The sequence below is a fragment of the Acomys minous genome (genome assembly GCF_964271855.1).
Source record: "Acomys minous genome assembly, chromosome: 18".
Classification (NCBI taxonomy): domain Eukaryota; kingdom Metazoa; phylum Chordata; class Mammalia; order Rodentia; family Muridae; genus Acomys; species Acomys minous.
Genome location: NC_140501.1, coordinates 54,313,819 through 54,339,280, shown reverse-complemented (window position 1 = coordinate 54,339,280; position 25,462 = coordinate 54,313,819). Strand labels below are relative to the sequence as shown.

The 25,462-nt window shown below is 40.5% G+C and overlaps 1 protein-coding gene and 1 long non-coding RNA gene across 12 annotated transcripts in view; one reads left to right on the top strand and one right to left on the bottom strand.

The window, feature by feature from the left end:
- The window catches only part of HMBOX1 (homeobox containing 1), a 137,743-nt gene that overhangs the window by 55,647 nt on the left and 56,634 nt on the right, over positions 1 to 25,462 (bottom strand). For all 11 annotated transcript variants that reach the window (XM_084767194.1, XM_084767190.1, XM_084767197.1 and 8 more), the window contains exon 4: positions 17,107 to 17,192. In XM_084767194.1, the coding sequence (XP_084623320.1) occupies positions 17,107 to 17,192 (86 nt within the window). The remainder of the gene's footprint in view (positions 1 to 17,106; positions 17,193 to 25,462) is intronic.
- LOC311588999 lies at positions 4,544 to 15,968 on the top strand. Its single transcript, XR_014776386.1, has 2 exons — positions 4,544 to 5,443; positions 15,873 to 15,968. It is a non-coding gene; the product is annotated as an uncharacterized lncRNA (long non-coding RNA).

Genomic DNA, 25,462 nt, shown 5'->3' with positions numbered 1-25,462 from the left:
ATGCCCTAATCCCAGCACACAGGAGGCTGAGGCAGAAGGATTACATGTGCTCAAAGCCAGCTCAGGGTACAGAGTGAGACACTGTCTGCAGTCAGTCAAAGACCAGACACCATAACATAACAAATACAATACAACAACAGAAACAAGTATCCATACAGACACTTTATAGACAAAGACTTATGTCAACTGCTTTAAATATATGCACAAAACTAAAAGGAACAGTTGAAAGGATGAGAAAGATGTCTTATCCTATTAAAAACTATCAACAGAGACAATAATTATATGAAGGAACCAGAGAGAAAATTTGGAGTTCCAAAATATAAAATGAACAATTTGCTGGCAGGGATCCACAGCAAGTAAGAGGTAGCAGAAGCATTCATCACCACACTGAAAGGTGAAGTGAGATGACTTATGGGCCAGACGACAGGACCGAATGCCACAGAGCAAAGCTTCTCAAGCAGGAGGGCACCACCACACATGGCAAATACACATACATGGCTCTTAGGATACACCAAAGAAAATAAGGAAATTACTGAGAAAATAACTGCTAAAATTACTGAAATTTTGATGAAAAATCTTAACATTTTAAGGTACCCAGTGATCTTTAAGTATGTTAACTCAAAAACTCATACCTTCAAACACTGTAAATCAATAAATCCCCAAACCAGGGCTGGTACGATGTCTGCACACATAAAGGTGCCTCCAAGTCTGACATGCTGAGTTTGATCCATAGACAGGATTCCCATGGTGGAAAGAGAGTGCCAGTTCCCACAAGTTGCCTTCTGAACTCTACCATGAGCCATGGCACACATGGGCCTCTACCACACACACCAAATAAACAAAAATGTAATAAAAATGTCTTCAAATCAAAGATAAGAAATGAAAACAAAAGAGAGAAAAGAAATGTTATGTATAAGGCATGTTCATTAGGGCTAAGAGTGGATTTCTCAGAAGTAGCTTCTGCTACCTCTTTTGAGAGGTGAAGCCTACTTAGAAGACTCAGGCCTCTAAGAGTACATACTAGGGGTGTGTGTCCCCAGTCCTGTGATCTCCCTGCTTCCTGGCTGCCATGAGGTGAGCAGCTTTGCTTTGCCATGCCCTCCTGCTACTGTGATGGAGCAAGTGACAGCAAACACGGACAAGAAAGAAACTACATACAAATAAATAGAAAAGACAAAGGTATTTTTTTAAGTCTGTAAGCCCCCTGTGCTATTTAAAAACCTTTTTTGTTGGTTTGTTGGGTTCCTCTGTGTAGCCTTGGCTGTCCTGGACTCATGTTGTAGAACAGGCTGGCCCCAAACTCACAGCGATCCCCCTGCTTCTGCTTCCCTGAGTGCTGGAAATAGAGGCATGCGCCACCACACCCAGCTCCCCTGTGCTATTTTATTGAAAAGATAACTGTAACCCAATAATTACGTATTAAATCCGAATGAGCACATGTATATGACAACAATGGCACAAAACAAGAAGAATGAAGCTATGTAAGAGCAAAGCTGTATTGAAATTAAGTTGATATTAACCTGGGCTATTAATGTGAACTACATTATTATATATTAACATATCCAAAGTAATCCTTAGTACATCTGCCAAAACTAACTAACTATATAACAGATTACAAGAAATTTAAACTTGTGCGCTAGAAGGTATCCAGTTAACCAAAGGAGAAAGCAAAAGAAAACAGGGAACTAAAAAGCCACAAACCATACAAAGAGCACGGTAGATATAAATCATGCCTATCGTAAGATTACATTAAATCTTAATGAATTAAACACTCCTAAAGGAAGACAGAAGCTGACAGAACAGACAAAATACACTGTATATTAGAGTATAGCCTGCTTGCCCAGAGGCCACGCTGGCCACCAGAACTCCAGGTGGGCTCCCTGCCCATGGATTCACCCATTCTCTCCGTGGCCCCCAAGCCTATCCCCAATCTCCCTGTACCTACTTGTTGCTGAGTCACAGCCCCCTGCAGAGAATCTCTGATCAATTACAGGCCACACTGGCCAGAAGACCAGAGAGGAAATAAACTGATGAACAAAATTCCCATCTTTAAAGAGGAAATGAATAAATCCCTTAAAGAAAGCCAAGAAGACCAACCCAAGGCAGGCATATTGCTGTGAGTTCGAGGCCAGCCTGGTCTACAGAATGAGTTCCAGGATAGCCAATGTTACACTGTCTTGGGAAAACAAAAACAAAAAGAAAAGAAAAGAAAGCAAAGAGGTGGGGAGGGGCAAATAGTAGTTGAAGGAAATAAGTAAAACTGCTCAAGACTTGAAAATAGAAATAGAAAAAATAATGAAAACCCAAACTGAGGGAATACTGGAAATGAAAAATCTAGCAAGCTTCACCAAAAGAATACAAGAAGGGGAAGAGTGAATATCAGGTGTTGAAGATATGACAGAAAAAATAGATACACTGGTCAAAGGAAATGTTAAATCTAAAAAAGTCCTGACTCAAAACACCCAGGAAATCTGGGAATGATGTTAAAAATAAAAATAAAAATAAAAATAAAAAAAACCTAAGAATAACAGAAATAAAAGATGAAAAAAAAAATCTCAGCCCAAAGGCCCAGAAAATATTTTTTAAACAAAATCATAGAAGAAAAAAGTTCTATCCTAAAGATGGAAATGCCTATAAAGGTACAAGAAGCATACAGAATAGCAAATAGATTGGAACAGAAAAGAAAGTTTCCTCACTACATAATAATCAAAACACTAAATATACAGAACAAAGAAAAAAATACTAAAAGCTGCAAGGAAAAAAGAGCAAGTAATATATAAAGGTAGACCTATTAGAATTACACTGACTTCTCAATGGAGACTCTAAGAGGCCACAGACGCCAGGCCAGACTTTACCTAGCAAAACTTTCTATTACCATAGATGGAGAAAACAAGATATTCTATGATAAAGTCAAATTTAAACAATATCTATTTACAAAGCCAGCCTTACAGAAGCTAGTAGAAGGAAAGCTCCAATCCAAGGAGGTTAACTACACACAGGAGAACACAGGAAGTAAATAACCTCACGCTAGCAAAACAAAAAGAAGGGAAGTGTGTGTGTGTGTGTGTGTGTGTGTGTGTGTGTGTGTGTGTGAAAACCAAAACTAACAAAAATAACAGAAATTAACAATTATTGCTTAGTGTTATCTCTCAATACCAATGGACTCGATTCCCCAATAAAAAGACACAGACTAACAGAGTAGATGAGAAAACTGTTGCATACAAGAAACATACCTCAACATCAAAGATGGCATTACCTCAGAGTAAAGGGTTGGAAATTTTTCCAAGCAAATGGACCTAAGAGGCAAGCTGGTGTAACCATTCTAATATTTAACAAAACAGACTTCAAACCAAAATTAGTCAAAAGGCAGGGAAGGATACTCCATCCTTGTCGAAGGAAAAATCAATCAAGATGATGTTTCAAATCTGTTCTCCAAATCCAAGGGCACCCACAATTGTAAAAGAAGCATAAAGAAATCAGAAAGATCTCATACTAACAACCAACCAACATATCTGACAGCTCTAGAACAAAAAGAAGCAAACACACACAAGAATAGGTGGCAAGAAATAATCAAATTAAGGGCTGAATCAATAAAGACAATACAAAGAACCAATGAGTTGTTTTTTTGAGAAAAATCAAGAAGACAGGCAAACTGTTATCCAAACTAAGTAGTTAAGAGAAAGAATATCTAAATTAACAAAATTGGAAACAAGAAGTAGGGTATATCAACAGACACTGAGGAAATTTAAAGAATTATGAGATTATGATTTTAAAAACCTATACTCCACAAAATTGGGAAATCTGAAAGAAATGGATAATTTTCTTGATAGATTCCACTTATCAAAGTTAAATCAAGATCATATATACAACTTAAAAGACCTATAACCCCAAGGATATAGAAGCAGTCACTAAAAGTCTCCCAACCGAAAAAAAGCCCTGGGCCAGAAGAGCTAACACAAATACTCCTCAAATTAGTCTACAAAATAGAAACAGCAGGAACATTGCCAAACTTATTCTATGAAGCCATAGTCATCTTGATACCTAAACAAAATACAAACTCAATAAAGAAAGAGAATTTCAGGCCAATTTCTCTTACGAACATTGATGCAAAAATACTTGCAAACCAAATCCATGAACATATCAAAAAGATCATTCACCATGACCAAGTAGGCTTCATCCCAGAGATGCAGGGATGGTTCAACATATGAAAATCCACTAATGTAATTCACCATATAAACAAACTGAAAGGAAAACAAAACAGACATCAAAACAAAACAAAAAACCCATGATCACTCATTAGGTGCCAAAATAACTTTTGACAAAATCCAAATTCCTTCATTATAAAAGTCTTGGAGAGATTAGGGATACAAGGAAAAGCTAAACATAATAAAAGCAATTTGCAGCAAACCAATAGCCAACAAGTTAAATGAAGAGAAACTCAAAGAAATTCCACTAAAATCAGGGACAAGACAAGGCTGCCCACTCTCTCCATAGCTATTCATTATAGTACTTGAAGTCTTAGCTGGAGCAACAAGACAACTGATGGAGATCAAGGGGTTACAAGTTGGAAAGAAGTCCAAGTACTGTTATTTGCAGATGATATGATAGTATAGATAAAAGACTCCAAAAATTCTACTGAAGAACTCCTACAGCTGATAGACAATCTTCAGCTAAGTGGCTGGATACAAGATTAAGGTAAAAAAAAATCAGAAGCCCTACTATATACAAATGGCAAATGGGCTGAGAAAGAAATCAAGGAAACAACACCCTTAACAATAGCTACAAATAGTATAAAATAGTTTAGTTTAAGCCTAACCAAGCTTGTATGATAAAAAACTTCAAGTCTTTAAAGAAAGAAAATTGAAGAAGATATCAGAAGGAAAGCTCTCCCATGCTCATAGTAAAATCAGCATGCTACCAAAAGCAATCTACAGATTCAACACAATCCTCATCAAAATTCCAACATATTTCTTTACAGATTTTGAAAGGACAATTCTCAATTTCATATAGAAAAACAAACAAACAAAAAAAAACCAAGAATAGTTAAAACAATCATGACCAATAGAATTTCTGGAGGTATCACCATCCCTGACTTCAAGCTATACTACAGAGGTATATTAATACAAACCACATAGTATTGGAGTAAAAACAGACACACTGATCAATGAAGCTGAATAGAAGACCTAGACATAAACCCACACATCTACAGACACCTGATTTTTGATAAAGGAGCTAGAAATACAAAATAGAAAAAAGAAAGCATCTTCAACACATGGTGCTGGTCTAACTGGATGTCTGTGTACAGAAGAATGCAAATAGATACCTATCTATCACCCTGCACAAAACTCAAGTCCAAGTGGATCAAAGACTACAAAATAAAACCAGACACAGCCGGGCATGGTGGCGCACACCTTTAATCCCAGCACTCGGGAGGCAGAGGCAGGTGGATTGCTGTGAGTTCAAAGTCAGCTTGGTCTACAAAGTGAGTCCAGGACAGCCAAGGCTACACAGAGAAACCCTGTCTTGGAAAAGAAAACAAACAAACAAACAACAACAAAAAACCAAAAAACCAGAACACTGAACCTGATAGAAGAGAAAGTGGGGAACAGCCTTGAATGCACTGGTACAGGAGATAATAGCAGAGACACAAAGATTGAGAACTAATAATTGGGACCTCATGAAACTGAGAAGCTTCTGCAAGACAAAGAACACCACTATCAATAGGACAAAACAGCAGCCTACAGAATGGAAAAAGATTTCCACCAACTCCACATCTGGTAGAAGGCTAATATCCAAAATATACAAAGAATTCAGCTGTCAGTGTGGTGACACTTGGGAAGCAAAGGCAGACTGATCTCTGAGTTGGAAGCCAGCCTGGTCTACTACTGAGCGAGTTTCAGGACAGCTAAGGCTACAAAGAGAAACTGTCTCCAAAGCAAAACAAAACAAAAAAATCAAAACTAATCAAAACAACAACAACAAAGAAAAATCAAGAAAGTATACATCAACAAACCAAACAATTCAATTAAAAAACCAGATACAGAACCAAACAGAGAACTTCAAATGGCTGGGAAACACTTAAAAGAAATGTTCAACATCCTTAGCCATCAGGAAAATGCAAATCAAAACTACCTTCAAGTTCCATCTTCTACCTGTCAGAATGGCTAAGATCAGTAACACAAGTGCTCATGCTGGTGAGGATGTGGAGCAAGGGGAACACTCCTCCATTGCCTCTGGAAGCTGATGGGAGCAGATACAGAGATACAGCAGACACTGGGTGGAGAGAGAACCCAAATTAGAGGTCTCCATCAGGTCCCTTCTCTCAGAACTCAGGGAGCCTGGTAGAAGGACAGGAGGAGGAACTATGAGGGCCAGAGGGGTCAAAGACAGAGAGAAGATGGCCCCACAGAAACAACCAAGCAGGGTTCATGTGGGCTCACAGAGACTAAAGTGCTAAGCCCTCTGCATATAAGTTATGGTTGTTGGCTTGGTATTTTGGGAGAGACTCCTGATAATGGGAATGGGGGTGTCTCTGAATCTTTTGCCTGCTCTTGGGACCCTTTCCCTCCTACTGGTTGCCTTGCTCACCCTTGATCTGAGTGTTTGTGCTTAGCTTTTTAAATATCTTGTTATGCCATATTCAATTGATGTCCTGGGAGGTCTGCTCTGTTCTGGGAGAGATGGGGGTTGGGGCTGGTAGATCTGGGTGAGAGGGAAGGTCTAGGGGAATGGGAGGAGTAGTGGGAAGGGAAGCTGGAGTCGAGAAGTATTGTATGAGAGAAGAAAAAAAGTATATAGTCAACTATATACTATCTATACAAAACAGGTTTCATATTCAAAGACAAATACGTTGAAAGCAGAATTGGAAAAGGCAGATCATATAGACGGCAGCTACTATCAGACAAAATAAAATGTAATATAAAACTTGATACTAAAAAAAAAAGAAGAAGAAGAAGAAAAAGAAAAGAAAAGAAAGAAAGAAAAAGAGAAAGAGAAAAAAGCATCCTGTAATTCTGGAAGAATTCAGAGGAGAACACATAGGTTGAGGCAGGATAATTAAGTGTTCCAGGTAAGCCTGGGCTACATTCTGCCTTGAACCCAAACACACAGCCAATATATAAAAAAGATATAACTAAAATCATAAACATATCAAACAGAACCTCAAATTTCATGCAACAAAAAAACTGATGAGCACTAAAGGGAACAGTGGGTGAGACTAGTCCATGGCAACGCCAACACACAACTCTCCAAAAAAAAAATATTAGAGAGCAAACAACCCAGAAGCAGGAAACAAAGCCTAACCAACATCCTACCCAGCACATGCAGAAAGCATGGCGCACATGCCATTATCAGTGTTTGCCAGGTCGATATTTACTCCACTTCAGGGAATCACATCCCTCAGTTCTCAAACTACAGGGCAACTGTGAATGAAACAGTCTCTAGAAAAAGTGACACTATTTCCAGAAGGAACAAACAGATTCTGTTCTCCAACTGCAATGGAATCTGGAATAAGCACAGTGGTGGAGTGCGTGGTTAGTATGCAGAAGATCCTGGTTAAATGAGAAAGAGAAGACAAGAGAAAAATGGTGGGAAATTTAATAACATATGGAAATTAAATAATACTTTCCTAACCAATGAGCCAAAGAAGAAATTATAAAACACCTCTGTGATGATTAGAAAGGAAAATATAACATAAACTTGCACAATGAAGAGATGAAGGCAGTGCTTGGGCGGAAGCTTACAGTTGTAAATACCCGTCAGTCACAGCCTGACCAATACAGAGAACTCAACTATTAGAGCTCCAGTAAGGCTGCGGCTCATCTCTGCAGAGATAAAACGGGTCATAATGAAATTCTGTGAACAATGGTTTGTCAACCAAATCTGTAATCAAGATGAAGTAAATAAAATTCTAGGGGGAAAAAAACCCCACAACTCAACTACAAACTATAAACTACTCCCAACTCGATCCATGAAAGCAGCGCTGTGGCTTGATATCCTGTAATGGAAGTTTTGGTTTCTTTGTAAACTCAGTTATGTTATGTAAATATGTTTTTGTTTTAACCCCAACTGTGGGGTTTTAGTTCAGGCTTTAGTTTGTCCACAGCTGATAACTGTCTCATGCAGGGTGTGGTCTTTGCCAGCTGGTAATGGCCTGCTTCCTGAGGCACCAGCACAGAGAGGGGCGTGGCCTGTGACTCTGAGGAAGATAAATAGGAGAGTGCAGCCAGAGAAAGTGTGGCATGCAGTGGCGACAGGTGGCCAGGGACAGATGGTGTGGTGGCTTGGACATAGAGGGAGAGAAACACTTCAGTGCAGCGGCTTAGAGGAAACTGCTTGCTGCTTGCTTGGTATTGCCCCCAAAAGAACCCATAGATCCTAAACAGCCAGAAGTAAAAGGGTCTGCACCTTCTTTCCCCACTGACCTTTCTCTCTTACCTAGGGTTAAGGGGTTGGTGGGAGGTAGAGGTATTAATACTCCAAATAAATTAGAGTTTAAAGAAGTGTCAACAATATCCCATATGAATGCATATGCGAAAATCCTCAACGAAATACAAGAACACTGAATCCAATCACATTAAAAAAAATAATTAAACCATGACTAAGCGTGTCTTACCTTGGGAGAGCAGAGTTCACTCAATAAATGAAAGTTAGCCAAAGTGACATTCTGTACTAGTCTACAACAATATATAAGAAAACCTGCCAGGCGGTGGTGGGGCACACCTTTAATCCCAGCACTCGGGAGGCAGAGGCAGGCAGATTGCTGTGAGTTCGAGGCCAGCCTGGTCTACAAAGAGAGTCCAGCATAGCCAAGGGTAACATAGAGAGACCCTGTCTTAAACCCTGTGCCTCCTCCCAGCCCCCCCCCCCCCCCCCCCGCAAAAACAAAAAACCGGCAACTACCTGGAGACATCCATCAGCGCACCTGACCTAGCAGGTCTCAACTAGCCTGCAGACTAAGGACAGGAGCAGCCTAACGCCTGGGTACAGCGGACATTACCTACATGGAGAATAAACAAAAGTTCTACCCCTTGGACCTGAAACAAGGGAAGGGAGGTTCGTCCCTCCACTTCTCAACATTTGACCCAGGGTTCTATAGTAGACAAATGTCAAGACACAGGGGACATCTATGTTTTGTAAGAAAGAATAAAGTCATCTCCTATGACACATGGCATGCTCTGTGTATCAGAAGTCCCGTATGTGTTTATGCATAGCACATCCATTTTCTAAGAGCTGAATCAGACCCTGACACCAGACAATGAGTACTGGTGTGGGAATTAAGCAGAGCCCGGATTAAAAACATGGTTCAAGCCCTTACTGGGCATGGAAGTGGACAGTTACTCTGGAGAGGCCTTGCTCTGAAAAGTGAGTGGTAAGCTACACGAAACATATTCTGCATCCCGGCCCTGAACAGCTGTAATTATATCCCTGACCCTCAACTACGCGCATTCTCTCCATGCTGACCCACCTATGCCTAAAAACCCTGACTAGAGTGAACAAGAGCTGCACAGCGGGTAAGCCAGCCATCTCCCCTCCTTGGTTTTCTCATCTGTAACTGTGGGACTTCACACCTATTTCTCAATTATATAAAGCAGTTAGCATAGCATCTAGCACTTGGTAAGTGTCACATCAATTACAGCTAAAAATAAAAAATAAAAAAATCTTTAAAAAGAGGTTTAGCCTAGAGGGTGCACATCAGTACCAACCAGAACTGGCCGAGAACTCATGTCAGCCACTTGCCTAATGACAAGGCCAAAACAGAGACTGAACACACAGACCAACAAAGTTTAAGAGATATTAATCTTAAGATGATTATACACAAATATTTCAAAGAACTCTATTATGGAAAAAAAATCAAGGCAAACAGCATTCAAAAGTCATCTAAGTAGTGAATGAAATTGGGAGCAAAAGGCAATCTTTCTGTTAGAAACTGTCAAAAGCCAGGTGTGGTGGCACATCCCTATAATCCCAGCACTCCAGGAGGCAGAGGCAGGGGGATCTCTGTGAGTTAAAGGCCAACCTGGTCTACAAAGTGAGTCTAGGACAGTCAAAGCTACACAGAGAAACCCTGTCTGGAAAAAAAAAAAGTCAAAAGAAAACAAGTATCTTTAAGAAAATAGTATATTCTAGGTTTAAAAAGAACTCAAACTCAAAACATTAATTTAAACAATTGCTTTACAAAAACACCACAGGGCGCGTGCCAATAAAGTCACAGCACTCAGAAGATTGAGGCAGGCAGATCTGGGGTTGAGGTCATGTGGAGCTACACAGTGAATTCCGGGCCAGACAGGGTGACATAGCAAGACTCCCTGCCTTTTAAATATAGAATCAAAAAATAACAGTTTCTAAGAGTTTCTCATAAAGATCAGTGACAAGTCTGTGGCAATGTTTCCTTGGATAAGCACTTTAAAGTAAATGTGCCAAAAACAGGCCACTGTCCACACATCTGCCGGGAAGACCTGGAGACAGTCACACAGGATACAGCTCGGCTCCCATCTCACAGGAAATGCCTCCCGACCTTCCTCCTAGGACATCAGTGTCCCATTTGGACATGCATCCATCACCTCACCCCACCCCACCCTGCCCCTTCTGTTCACACATCTACTTACTTACTGTAGCGTTGGCTGGCCTTGAACTCAGAGTCCTCTGCCTCTGCCTCCCGAGCGCTGCACCACCACGCCCAGATCCCTGCTTTATTTTTTTAAGTATTTATTGTTTATTTTCAACCTGACCTCACATAATTCATACTGATTCTGAGTTCAAGCAAGGATAATTGTGAATTCTTGATACTACGGCCTGTACCTTCTTAGTGCTGGGATTATAGGCATACGTCACCAGGCTTACCTTTAAAGAAGAAATTACATTTGTTTATTTACTGTGTGTGTGTGTGTGTGTGTGTGTGTGTGTGTGTGTTACATGTGTGTGCATGTGTAAGCCAGAGAGGACAACTTTCAGGAGTTAGCTCTCCCCTTCCATCAAGTGAGCTCCAAGGATAGAACTCAAAGTCATTAGGATTGGGGAGCCACCACTGCTCACCTCACCACCTCAATATACTATTACCTAATGGTAAGAAAAAGTAAATTATATTCTGGTAATAAGTAATTTTTCTCACACAGAGACATTACTCTTTAGGTACAGGGTTGTTTATCAGTTGGTTTTTCATTCTTAGGTGATGAAAGAAACCGAAATGAGAATTGCTGAGTGTGACAGAGAAAACACACCTGCATATCATCGTGACAGTCTCTGGCAAGCCTTTGGGGTATGCGAATCAGTTAATGTGGCTTCTGCTTTAAGTCTAAGTGGCAAACACGGTTCTTGTTGTAAGGCTGGCCAGCCACCTAACTTTCACATGGAAAGGTACAACGCTCCATTCTGCATGTAAGATTACGGAAGCCCAGAGGGACAGATGCATTATAGTAACCACAGAGAGCTGCTTTAAAATAAGCCTCCTCAGGAACTGTCTGTACTACAGCTTCTCAATCACCACCAGAGTGAGAAATTACAGCCATCACATGGGAGAGGTGGGCTTCTTCCTATTAGGGAAAACAGTGTAGCCTCGTGTGCTTGCTTTACAGGCAAACTGTTTGCCCAGAGTTTGAAGAGGAAGATAGAAGAACACCCAGTCCCGCAAGAGAAAGCCCAAATATACTACACAAAACACTTAGGACAGCAGTACAGAGAGCCTGTTCAGAAAGTCCGAAAGCCTCTGAATAGAGAAATTACAGCTCCAAACATTTAATCTGGAGACAGTCATACCTCCCACCTCGAAGCCTGCTTGTTGTGTGGACAGATAAAAAACAGCTTTCAGACTGGGTATCTTCTTAAAGCCAGCCTGATAAAGTCTTGTCAAATGAGCAAATGAATTATTTCTGACTATTATAACAGGATGATTCCACAGTCCACTTTATGCTGAAGCAACACTGCTATTTTCATTTAAATATAAATTCTACTTTTTAATAACAACTTTACTCATAATTGACAAGATTTGAAAGTAATACATCCGCTAGGAGGAAATGGATAAAGTGTGGTCTCCGGATGATGAGATTACTTTGCAGGAGAAGAGAACGAGTGCTTGAGCTATGAGGCGACACTGAGGAACCTTAAATGCAGTCAGTAGCTAAAGAATCCAGTCGGAAGCTAATGTGATGTGACTGCAATGACAAGAACTCTGGCGAGGATCCGTGGAGGCAGGAGCTGGGAAGAGCAAAGAGCAAACAGCAGAGCACAGATCACGCTGTGTGCCACTGTAAGGATGGGCAGACAGTGGTCAGCCTGTGTCAAAGCCCCATGGCATGCGCAGTACCCAGCAGGGACCTACTGTAAGTAGGGTGTTAGTTCCCAATGACATCAGTTCAGATTCGCTGGCTGCAGCAACTGTACCACTGTGGGCGGTGGGACCAGGAGGTATTTTGGAAGCCTCTCAACTTTCTGTTCAATTTTGTCGTGAACAAAAACTAAAGAATAAAGTTTATTTTAAAAATATAAACTGATGCCTTTGTTGATTTATGACACCTGGTCTAAAGTTATTCTGATTAAGAAAAAAGAGCACTATCTTTTTTTGCAATTGCAAAAAAGTTGATGTATATATAATATTTTTCATTCTTCATTTTAAATATAAGTAACAAGGGAAGTGAAGTGGAAGTGAAAGCATTAGATCCAAGTAGATACACAAGTGTCAAATGTACAGCTAGATAAAAGATGGACTAGCTGTAGTGCGAATGTCTATGCCCACCACAAGCTGCTGGTGGGATCTCTGCCTTTAAGGTGATAATGTTCCCATGAGGAGGCCTTGGTAGCGGCTGCCTAGGTAGGCCACATGGGCAGACCTGCATGAGTAGGATCAGCACCACACGGGGCCTGGAAGACCCTTCGCCCCTTCCACCGTGTGAAGACACAGCAAGAAGGAGTAGTGTATGGGCCAGAAAAGTAGGCAGCCCCCAGACACGGAACCGGCCTTAGCTCAGGGTTTCCTGGTCCCCAGAACTGTGAGAAATACATTTATGTTTGTATACCACCCAATTTACGACATTTTGTTACATGGACTAAGAGAACATTTATTTGGTCAAAGTCCCACATGTTACAAGTAAGGACAATGAGGCTGTGGGTCACAAAATGGTGAGATGGCAGAAAAAACCTTGTAATCTCAGTGCCTGCTGGCGTCCCACTGTGCCCTATCAATTCAACACAACTGTTATAAAGTTCTTAAAGTTCAGATGTTACCTTTCTCCTTCTCCCATGCATCCATTTTTCCCCAGAAGACATGACATCAATTAGTTTATTTCTTTGGCTGATAAGCACTCATCAGCCTTTATCTATCTACTCATTTATTCTGAGTGTGCCCAGTTTTTCCCAGAAGTCATTAAATTTTTTGGTTTGTTTTAGGAATTCTTAAACAGTCTGAGAAAACATTTTACAAGCTGGGAAGTGGTGGCACACGCCTTTAATCCCAGCACTTGGGAGGCAAAGGCAGGTGGATCTCCATGAGTTCAAGGCCAGCCTGGACTACAGAGAGTTCCAGGACAGCCAGGACTATACAGAGAAACCCTGTGTCGAAAAAAAAAAAAAGGAAAAGAAAACATTTTACTGACAGTAAGTATAAAATGCACGTGTTTATTACTAAAGCCCAGGGTATACCCTCCACCCTACCATTGTTAGTGAAAAGCTAGTATCTTGGCCGACCTCTTGCAGAGGTAAAATCCACCCATGGTGGGAGCAGCTGCGACTGTGAAGGAATCTACAAATAACATGCTGGAAATTCGGCAGGCACTGTTATTATATCCTGTTTACACTGTCATTTCTCCTATCAGCAGGATATTATTTATACAGACCCCACCCCTGCACGTCTTGTTTGTCTTATTATAGAAGCCCTCCAAATCTATAAAAAGCAGCCTCTGCATTTGCTTCTGGAACAGCACATGTGTCGTAAGTTGGCACCTTGCTACACTTTCTTATTTAGCATTTTCTGCTGTAAGGTACCATCCGCTCTGATTTTTATCTTAAGGTTGATTTCACATATTAGAGTCAAACTCAAATGACTTTCAGAGAATCTGCTACAGAACAACAGAAAAGCATGCCTAGGTTATAGCTGGATATGCCAGGGACGGGAAGGCTTCCCAACCCAGGATCACCCTGACCTAAGAGGGTCAGCCACCAACTTATTGTTCTTCCAAGAAACGAGAAGCACTGTTTCTGTTGGCTTCCTGGCTGGACAGGCTGGGGCACAAATGTGACTAATTCATAATATACAAGAAACAGAACTCACTGAATTAGCCAATAGATAAAAAATAAATTAGCCTGCTTATTAATTTCCTCATTCTCCTGCTTTGTAAATTAAAGAGTTTTGTTTATTTATCTAATGTATATGAGTGCTCTATTTGCATGTACACCTGCACACCAGAAGAGGGCATTTGATCACATTATAGATGGTTGTGAGCCAGCATGTGGTTGCTGGGAACTGAAGTCAGGAACTCTGGAAGCGCAGACAGTGCTCTGAACTGCTGAGCTATCTCTCCAGCCTTGCTTTGTAAATTAAAACAAAACAAACAAAAACCCTGCAACTTTCTTATACACAAAAATGTAATGAGATTGTTGGGCAAGCAAACATCCCAAAACAGTGTATGACCTGTGATTTGAGCTAAACCCAGCCAGCTCCTTTATGCCTCAACCAGCTCTACCAGGCAGCAAGATGGGTGTGAAATGTTCCAGGTGTGCACAAAGTGACAACCCCTCTGAAGAAACGGCATCACTCAAGTGAGGATTAAACCTAAGGATAGTCTCAGTGCCGATGACGGAACGGCACCCTAACAGAATGAGCTGCTCTAAGTGGGAAAGGGTAAAGCTATGCCAGGGAGGTACAGGCTTCCCAGGTAAGCCAAGGATTGAGAGCATGCACATGAGGACTCTCAAAACTCTAAGAAGCTAGATTCAGCCATGAGTATACATCAAGAAGATGGCAATAAAAATGGACATGGGTGTTGTGTTCTTAGAGTTTCCTGGGCTCCCAGAATAGCTCAGTGGGTAAAGGTGCTTGCCACCAAGGCTTATGCCCTGAACTTAATCCCTGGAACACACATGGTAAAAGGAAAAAAGAAAAAACAACACCCCAAGGAAAAAACAAAACAAAACAAAAACAACACCCCAACACATACATTGTGACACACACCAACACACACACACACACACACACACACACACACACATTCACACCCCCCAAAAATTAAGTCTAAGATGATTCAAGATTATTCAGACTCATAAATATTCTCTTCTGAACAAAGTCAACTTTGCATTCTGCTCTACTGTGTTACAAATTTGTCTGCCTCCCCTCCACCTAAGTTTGCAAACCAGAACATATACTGCTTGTAGTCCTAGAGGCTAAAGTAAAGGTACAAAAGACAGCATCCCACCATGGCATAATCTACCACACTATGAGTCTCAGAAGCACCTGAATAATTTGCCTTCTTAGAGTGTTATGCAGTGTAACTTAACTTTTTAAAGGTAAAGACTAATAAGTTATCTTACACCTCCTACTAGTTAATACCTAAAGACTTAAATAATTAAATTCACACACCTTTCTTTACCATTAAGACTTCTACACAGGACATGTTTAAAAGTCTTTTACCAGGAACAAAGACATTATTTACAAAAATGCATTATTGCTAAAATATATACATATGCATGTACATATACATATCATAAAGGGTTGGCTGACATTAGGCATAAGGATGGAATTTAATACTTTTAGCTCTAAAGTTACTTTTTTTTCGAGACAAGGTTTCTCAGTAGCCTTGGTTGTCCTAGACTCACTCTGTAGAGCAGGCTGGCTTCAAACGCACAGTGATCCACCTGCCTCTGCTTCCTGAGTGCTGGGATTACAGGTGTGCATCACCACGCCCGGCTTGAAGTTACATTTTTAATCAAACTAATGAGCAGGGACAACCTCTTAAAAACATTTGCTTCGGTATGTACCATCAGAGCTGGAAGAACTACTTGCAGCTCAGCTGCTAGCATATAACCACAAAGTATGAAAACTGAGGCAGGGGCTGAGACACCCAATGCATAAGTTTGCAACCACATGCTAAAAGGGGCGGTAATTACTGTAACTGTCAGGGTAGAGAGTATAATGACACAGCAAATGTAAATGTACTGGAAAGAACTTCTGGTTTCTCTAAGAACTTTAGGCCTAAGGAAAAGCACACACCATCAGTGATGACACACCTACACCCACATTCATGAGTTCCCATTCTAAAATGTAACCTGGATAGAGAATGACACATATACATCACATGTCAGGGGTGAGGTCTGGGTTGGATGGAGCCGGGGATGGGATTTAAAGAACAAAAAGAAGACAAGGGGGATGCTCATCTTCTCAGGAGGGATGTGAGGAAAGTTTCACACACGGAAAAGTCATTTAAAAGACAACTTTCAGTAGGGGATGGTGGTGCATGTATCTCAGCACTTGGGAGGTGGCTCAAAAGCATTAGGAGTTCAAGGTCATTATCAGCCACAGAAGGCAGCCTGGACTGCTTGCCACTCTGTCTCAAGAAAAGAAACAAAAACCAAAACAAAACACAACAAATAACAACAACAAAACCAAAGCCCAAACAACAAACCCCCAAAACTAAAATGGAACACAAAAACTCTCACAACTTGCCTTTTCCTCGCAAGTTACTTTTTACGGTGAAATCCTAGATTTAATTTAAAGGTTGCAAAGCTTTAAAAAAATATAAAACAGCAGCTGATGTGCATGTGTCACAGGTTCTACCATAATCAAAAGGAAACAACCTCCCCCTTTCAACCTTAAAACAGGGATGATATTATTGTTGTTGTTATTATTATTATTATTACTACTACTACTGTTATAAAATGTACTGACACAAGTATTATTATTATTACTACTACTACTAATGTTATAAAATGTACTGACACAAGTTTTTAAAAAATCACTGGGGATTGTCCCTGATGTCAGAGGCACTGGTTTAAACCCCAGCTTGCTGTCAGCATGCCCGAGCTAACAGGGCTGCAGCATGGAAAGGTATTTGATATTCCAACATCTGCACAGCTGGCAGAGATAAGACACGATTCTAGAATAAAGGACTCTCCGGCTCTTACCTGTTACCTGTGCAACAACTGCTTGGGAAATCCTCCGATTGGCAAGAAAGGCTTTGATTTCCTCTTTTATCACACTGCTGTCCCTCCTAACAAAAACAGAAGACAAGACCAACAATGTATGTTGAAGGTAGAAATCCTCATCTTTGCTTAAAAAAGAAAGAAAGAAAGAAAGAAAGAAAGGTGAAGCAGAGAGGTGGGGAGAACACAGAAAGGAAGGACGCAAAAATAAAAGGGAAACAGACTAAACTTGGGTGAAAATATGAAATCACAACAAACCAAGAAACACCAAATACTCCAGTCCTAAAACATCAGACCATCAGACAGACACCCCAGTGAATGCCACTGTGGATACAAGTCTCATGTGGGAGGAGCGTTAACTGCATGCTGTGTATGATTCAAATTAGGAACAAGGCTGCTATATATGGTATGTGTGGTCTCACTATTAAGGAATGGATAAATTGTACATAGAAGCCCTGGAAAAATGAAAAGCAACAGCAATGAAAATCAGCTGTAAATAGATTGTGGGTTTGCAGGTTGATGAAGGCCCTGTAGCAGTGACACCCATATGAAATGCTTCTGGGACAGATATCAACACCATCCTCACAATTGAAAATATTAGCATTGTAATAAACACCCTTAGCTGCTTCATCTCCCTCCCTTCTGTATAAGAAAAACTAAAAACAATGTGGGATGGTTTGAAATATTATAGTTTTATATTAAAAGTGTTTATTAATTTCCCATTACATATAATAAATACACAGATAGTTAACACTAAAATCTATAGTACTCAGCCTTGGTATTATGTACTCTCAGCTTATTACAAGCTTTACTTAGTAAATATTCAGCACACTTTCGCAGACCAGACATCTCTAAGCATAACAAAGCACAACTCACTCTTTCACCACAACAAACAAAACCTAAATAAGAAGTAAACTGAAGTCCTTAAACAACACCATTTCTGTTCAAGATAAAAATAGTCATAGAATTCATGGTAGCTTATTATTTAAACAAGGTCAACAGATTAAGGGCTTCAGCTCAAGTCAACCTGCCATCTGCTCTCCTACAAACCATGAACTAATAATCCTTCTCTGATGGACTTTTGCAAACAAATTGAATGAAACATCATCCTTCCTTTTATTTTTACAAACACTGTATACAATCCTCCCAAACTGTATACAATTCCATATTGGATTTTTTTTTTCATTTTTTGAGACAGGAACTCACTCTTATACACTATGCTGACCTGGAACAATTTAGCCCAGGTGGGACTGAAACTCAAGGCAATCTTCCATCTCTGCCTCCTGAGTGCTGAGATGACAACTTCCATGTTGGATGTTGTCAAGAGCCATGGCCATTTTTCTCTTTCTCATTATTCATTGTTTGAGACCACGTTGGCCTTGAATTTGCTCATCACCTAGTCTCAGCTTCCTGAGTGCTGGGGTTACAGCCGTGTGCTGCCATGCCTGTCCTCCTACCCTCTTGAATAGAGTATCTATATGATGCTCTCAATTTGATCTCTTGGCAAAGTCTAATTGTTAACCACCAGCTATTCACAGTAAGCCTCAGCTGACCCTTGACCTGACAAAGGAATCACAATGTTGTAAAAACTGTTCTGTAAAATGAACCACAAATTTCATGGGGCTCAAGTGTCACTGCATATTGGAGAAGAAACAAAAATATCTTATCAAAAATAGAATAACAACTTGTGATTTAATTTAGATCAGGTCTTTCACCGCTTCACTAGGAAGGGCTATACACTCCGCCGACGGAGTGGTATCTGCGCATGCAGTGTACACACGAGTCTGTGTTTATCTCTGAGCCCAGAGCTCGCCAGTTTGTTAGACTGACTAGCCAGTGAGCTTTAGGGATCCCCTCAGCGCTGAATGTACATGACACCACTGCCAGACTTTTTAATGATGGCACTGAAGGTCTGAACTTAGCTCCTCATTCCTGTGTGGCAGGCACAGCACGATTTCGGCCATGTCCCTGCTGTGGGGAATTTAGGAAAAGAGTAGAAAAGGGATAGTGAGTGTCCAGTCTGTAGCTCTATGATATGTCCCACAGTTACTGACTAGAAATCCTAATCAAAAAGTTTCCTAAAGGAAGAAAATAAAAGCTAGCTGCTTAATGTAATATTTAAAATTTCTCATAATGATTTAAGATTCCGATCTACATTCAGACTATGTTTCTCTCAAAATGCCTGTCTCTGTACCAGCTATGAGTAAGAGACAACTTTAGCAGTAACTATTTCAGATGGCTTTTGTTCACAAACCAGATCATTAGCTTTCTGAGGTAACTACAAAATTAAGTTGAATTTTTTTATATAAAGTCTTGCATTTCAACATACCAAATGATCTTGGAAAATTATACTGTATTTGTGAATAGCTTCAGATTAAATTTTAAAATGTGCTTTTGTAGCCAAAATGAGCAAATGATATTTTCTTGACTGGTGATTTAAAATAAAATTTAAATCAAATGCACTGGAGCAGACACTAACCCATACAGAACAGATGACACTCAACTATGTAAGCAGACTGTGAATCACTCACTGCCTTGCAGTACAACATTATTAAAGGACTGTAGCAAGACAGGAGGAGCCCACCGTATTCAGAAAGCAGCAACCTATTCACTTCAAAGAACACATTCTTATATATTATACAGATCTCTGTGGCATCCACAATGAGCTTAAAAACACACACACGTGTGTGTGTGTGCATGTGCACATACATTCTTTACCACTTTACCATGGACACTTTTTGAAAAGTGTGTAGCTAAAGGACTAAATGCCTGGCCAGCATCTTAAGACCCTCCCCTGACCTCAATCTCCAGCCCTTCTATTCTCTAAAAGACAAAAACATATGACAGAAAGCCACTTAATGACGTTGTGATCTGGATTCACCATCCAGTAAAACAAGAGCATTAACACTTTCCTTTCGAAGGCTTTTGCTTTTTTTTTATTAGTGTGCATTAACTGTACAAAATAATGGATCTCAGTATGGCGTTTTCACACATGTGTATAATGTACTTCGATCCATTCAGCTGGCTGCCGTGACCACCTCCCATCCCTTACCCACTCCCACTGGTGCCCCGTCTCTCCACTTCTGCACTTCTACCGGTCTCTTTCTTCACTTCTGTTGGTCCTCTTCCTCCTCTCCTTTTCTCCATTCTTGCTGGTCCCCCTCCTCTCCCTAAATTTCAAAGGCTTTTAAGAGGTAATGGACACAGCTCAGTGGCAGTATGCTTCCTTAGGATGGACAAGGCCTGGGCTTAATCTCTAACACTGACAAAACAGGCCTTTAAAATGTTCCTTCAAGCAACGAGGTGAAAAATGAGATAAATACATACACATATACTCAATTAATACATGCAAAAGAAATTTCTTTGAAATAGAAAATTTTGAAATTGCAAATGTATCATATAAACACAAATTGTTATTTCTATAAAACAGTCAGACAGGATCCAAAGAAAAGAAGAAACAAATGATCAGCTGTAACTGTCAGACATACATCAGTCTAAGTATGCATCTTAGACCAGGCCCTTCAGTGTTCCACGGACAAAGTGCTCAAAAGTCACTGGAGAGGAATGCCCGTTTGCTTGGGGTCACTAGGCATTTGCACAAAGAGTAACAGCACTCACCTCCACTGTCCAGGTCCATCTCGCTGGGCTGGCTGGGCTCTTTGTCTTCTCTGCCCTCTCCTGTAACTGCCGTTCTACCTTGTGGAATCACCCACGTGTTCGTGTGAAACATCTCTTACACAAGTAGGACTCTGACTTCTATTCCGCATTTCCTCCCTTTGTTAAAAACTTGACATTTTGCCTCAAGAGAATGAGTCCCTCTCCCACAATACCTCACAAGCCTCAAGACTGTCCACTGCTCAAGTATTACTGAATTAAAATAAAAAGCAAGCCAATCATTTCTCTGGTTTTACCGTTTACTTCCGACATAAGCAAGCACTTTGTCACAACTGAGGCACTTGAAGTGCATGCCACTTCTTCCTGCTACTGTTCCCGAATCTCGGCCACTGCGTTCATCTGGTAGACTCCTACAACAGGATGGTAGGCTCCCTTTCTAACCGTCACTGCCCACTGCCTTTGTTTTTATAACTGGTTAAGCTTTCCACTATTATCCTTCCTAATATATATGAAAATATTCATCAGGAATGCCTTTCTTGACAAATCACTTAAAAAATTGTTTTCTTTATGTGTATGGGTATTTTGCCTGCATGCACAGTTATGTGCACCCCATGCACGCCTGATGGGATGGATCCCCTGGAACTGGAGTTATATGGCAGTTGTGAGCTGCCATGTGGGTGCTGGGAATTGAACCCAGGTCCTCTAGAGGAACAGCCAGTGCTCTTAAGCCAAGAGCCATCTCTCCAGGCCCCAACAAATCACTTTTAAAATGTATATGTATGTATGTATGCATGTCGGTAGGTATGTACGTGAGAATAGATTATGAGGCAGGGGTCTTGCCATTAACCCAGGATGACTTTGAACCAAGATCATCTTGCCTCAGCCTTCGGAGTGCTGAAATCTAAGTGGCACCACCACCCTGTTCTGTTTTTAATGCTCTCTGCCTTTCTTTTGTTCTGAAGTAGAGTCTTGCTATGTTGCAAAGGCTAGTCTTGAATTCAAAGCAATCCTCCTGCCTCCACCTCCCAACTACTCAGATTCCAGAAGAGTACTGGTTTTCTGACTACCATTTAAAAAGACATGATGTAAGTGTTATCTATCTAGAGACTTCAACCCTGATCATCACGGCTCACAAAGAAAAATCTCATTTTGTACGCTAACTCTTAACATTTCAATTGTATGATGGACACATGTAAAGCCCATGCTCCTAACCATGCCATCAATCCTACTAGCCTGGAAAGTCCATTAGCACAAAGACTCGCAGTATTCAGCATGAATTTTTCATATAATAAAACTTACTTTGTTCAATGAGTGAAAAAATTTTAGAGATTGAAGGCTGTAAAATAGAAAACTTGATCTAGGTAATTTATATAACAGCTTTAAATTCTTATTTTCAAGTATGTTTAATGTTTTCCAAATCAGGATGGAAAGATTATTTGTGGTGATTCAAAATGACACCAATTTGTTTTCTGGAAGAAAGCATATTAAAGGGCTCATACTTTTAAATGATAGGCTTTAAGATGACTCATACTCCCCCAGTTAACACATCCCCAGCATTCTGGAGGGTGTAAGGGAGCTAGCACAAATCACCCCAAGATGAAGCCAAAACAGTGTATTTCATTTGAAAGACACTGATGACTCTCTCCCTGTGCACAGCTTTAAGAGAGAACATTAAAGGGAGAGCCATTCCAGTGCAGAAGATGGAGGGAACACCACCACTTAGTAGTGTTGCCTTCTTACGGAGCATAAACATCCTGCCTGCACAAGTAAACACAGGCTGTGAGCCCCGCCCGAGGTACATCCCAGAAGCCTTTTTAGATTTTCTTTTTTAAATTTGGGACTATTTTCATATTTATAATGAAATATCTTAGGGGCAGAACCCAATTATAGGCACAAAATTCAATTATGTTTTACATAATTTATACAGAAAGACTAAATGTAACTTGGGACAGTATTTTAAATGAATGTGTGGTACTATGGAATTTTTCACTTGAAGTTTTGAATTTTAAAGTACCATGGCTCAAGGATGCTCAAGCTATGTTTTAATGTTAGGCCTATACATAACTAACTTGGAATGAACTTGTAGAATTTTATACAAAATACTAACAAAATGTAGTGAACGGGTGGTGTAAAGCAAGATGCTTAATGTACAGCATTACTAATTCCAATAAGCCTCATTTACATTATCTCATAATACACATGTGACCGCAGGAAAACACTGATCTATCCTATTGTATTAGCAAATGCACAGTCCTATGTGTATACTTACATATCAAGAGGCCTTTTAAGATGTCCTAATATAAAAGGAGTCTTCACTGTTGGCTTTTAGTCCTTCCTAAAGCGGCACATTCAACTATTTACTGAGAATTTATGTGCTAGTTTGCCTTTCTTCTTCCTCTTTTTTGATCTCAATTCAAAACTGGAAAAGTTACTTTCTGATTCTTTAACAAATGATAAAGAGTACAGTTATAACCTAAAGAAGCACGCACGTACACGTACACACACACACACACACACAGAGAGAGAGAGAGAGAGAGAGAGAGAGAGAGAGAAAGAGAGAGAGAGAGAGATAGAGAGAGAGAGAGATCTCCATTATATGCCTTTGAATCACATACTGTAATACAGACTACCTGGATTATAAAGTCTGCAGGGCATGTCTCACAGTGGAGCACCTGCAGGTTGGGGCTGTACAAGCAGGAGGTGGATTTTACAGCTAAGGAGGCAGGAATGCACTCGGATATCCATGCTTCCTACCAGAGTCCAACAGTCTCAGGTCATGTCATGAGTGTTGAGTAAGCAGCAAGGACAGTAGACCACTAGACAGACACAGAGTACTCAGGAGGAGCTACTGTTTGAAAATGTCTCTAACATCTTGCCAAATAAAAACTCATTGCTTAGTAAATGACTTACCTGAAGTAGCAGATATCTTATCAGAGAAGGAGACTGGCAAGCCCAGTAAGGCTCTTCACACTGTCCTGAAGAATTATATTAACTCCCTTTCCTAAAGCCTTATTAAATCTATAAGCATAAATAATTTCAGTGAGAAAATGTACCAGCAACACAATGATAACAAGGACAGGGGATATAATTTAGGCTCAGCTGCCCAGTAGTCAAACTTCCTTGAGTAAATACTAATTTCCATGGACCTCAGTTTCTCTGATCAGCCATCCAGCATGGCTGTCAGGACTGTCCTCTGCAAACTTGATGAGGGTGAGGAGGGCACACTTGTGCCAGGCTGGAGTGGGAGAAAGGTCAAATGTGGAGGACCAGGGGTACAGAGGTCCGGAGGACCCCAGCTGACTACATGTCACAAAAGCTGTTCTGAGCAAGAGGCAGAGAAAGGGATGAAGTAGGTGTCCTAATAGCTACGTAACAATGAAGAGTGCACAACTGAAACACACATTATACCTGTGAGACTGCACCCAAGGGAATGTGCACAAACAACACAAGCTAGCACCTGAGCAAATAAATGCTACTTTGTTATCGTCTCTATTCACAATAGTTAAAAACGCAGGCAATTTCGATGAATAAAGTACCTTATTTATCCAAATGGTTCTTTTTAAACTGGAAAATGATATATGCTAAGTTCTAAAAACCAGCTACAGCCAAGGATGTGACTAAGTGGAAGATAAGCCCTGGGTTCAATCTTCAGCACTAAGAAAGTCACCAGCAACAGCAGAGCTTTGGGCACCTGTTTACAGCTGAGGACGAACGAAAGCCCAGCAGTCTCTTGTACTGCGGAGAGCTGAAAGCTGGCTAACACCCACTGCGGATGAGTGTGATGCTCTTCATTAGGTGTACCCCATGGTCCCTGTAGCCCAGAATCCCGTAAGTAACAACTCTACCCTGAAAACAAACTCGGAAGAGCCCGAGGATGATCTCCAGAGAACAGTCAAGTCACCACATGCTGCCTTGAGGCCAAAAAATCTCCAGGACCAGTTATAACACAGTTACAACTTCTGTTTTTACTTCTGACAAGTCTAAAATTCTGTTCACTATCAACTAATTTATCTGCACACTCTCACCTTTTTTAAATTTGAGGTTACTTTATGTGCATGAGTGTTTTGCTTACACATATGTATCTGTACAACATGCATGCTTGGTGCCTGCAGAGGTCAGAAGAGGGCTTTGAATACCCTCAAACAAGAATTATGAGTGGTTGTGAACTACCATGTGGGTGCTGGGAGCCAAACTCAGGTTCTCTGCAAAACGAGCGCCATTAACGAGTAAGTCCATCTCTCCAGCCCAAGGCTACCATTTTCATACAACAGCACAACTCTACTGAAAGCAATGTTTTCGTCATTTCTGTTTGTAAAGACCTCTTTAAAAACTTCCTAATTCCAGCCATTAGTAAAGAATGTGAAGCCTTTGTAGATGGGTGTGGCATCCTAAGGCATTACCATGTTTGCCAAAGGCGGCCTCATCTGCATTGTTTTCCTCTTGATGTTTTCTGGAAAGGTCTACACTCTGTAGGCCAGATAGGCCTACAAGTTACCATGTTAGCTGTGAACTGACATTAATCTTCCTGACTCAGCCATCCAAATGTTGGGGTTACAGGCATGTGATTACATTCAGCTTATATTTTCAATTGGAGTAAAGATTTTTCTAATACCTTTTCATAGTTCCCTAACTTTAAGTAACACGTATATATCTCAATTTTATTTTTAAAAATTAGAAATTACTCATTTATGGACTATATGTGTATATAGCTGTGTATGTATAT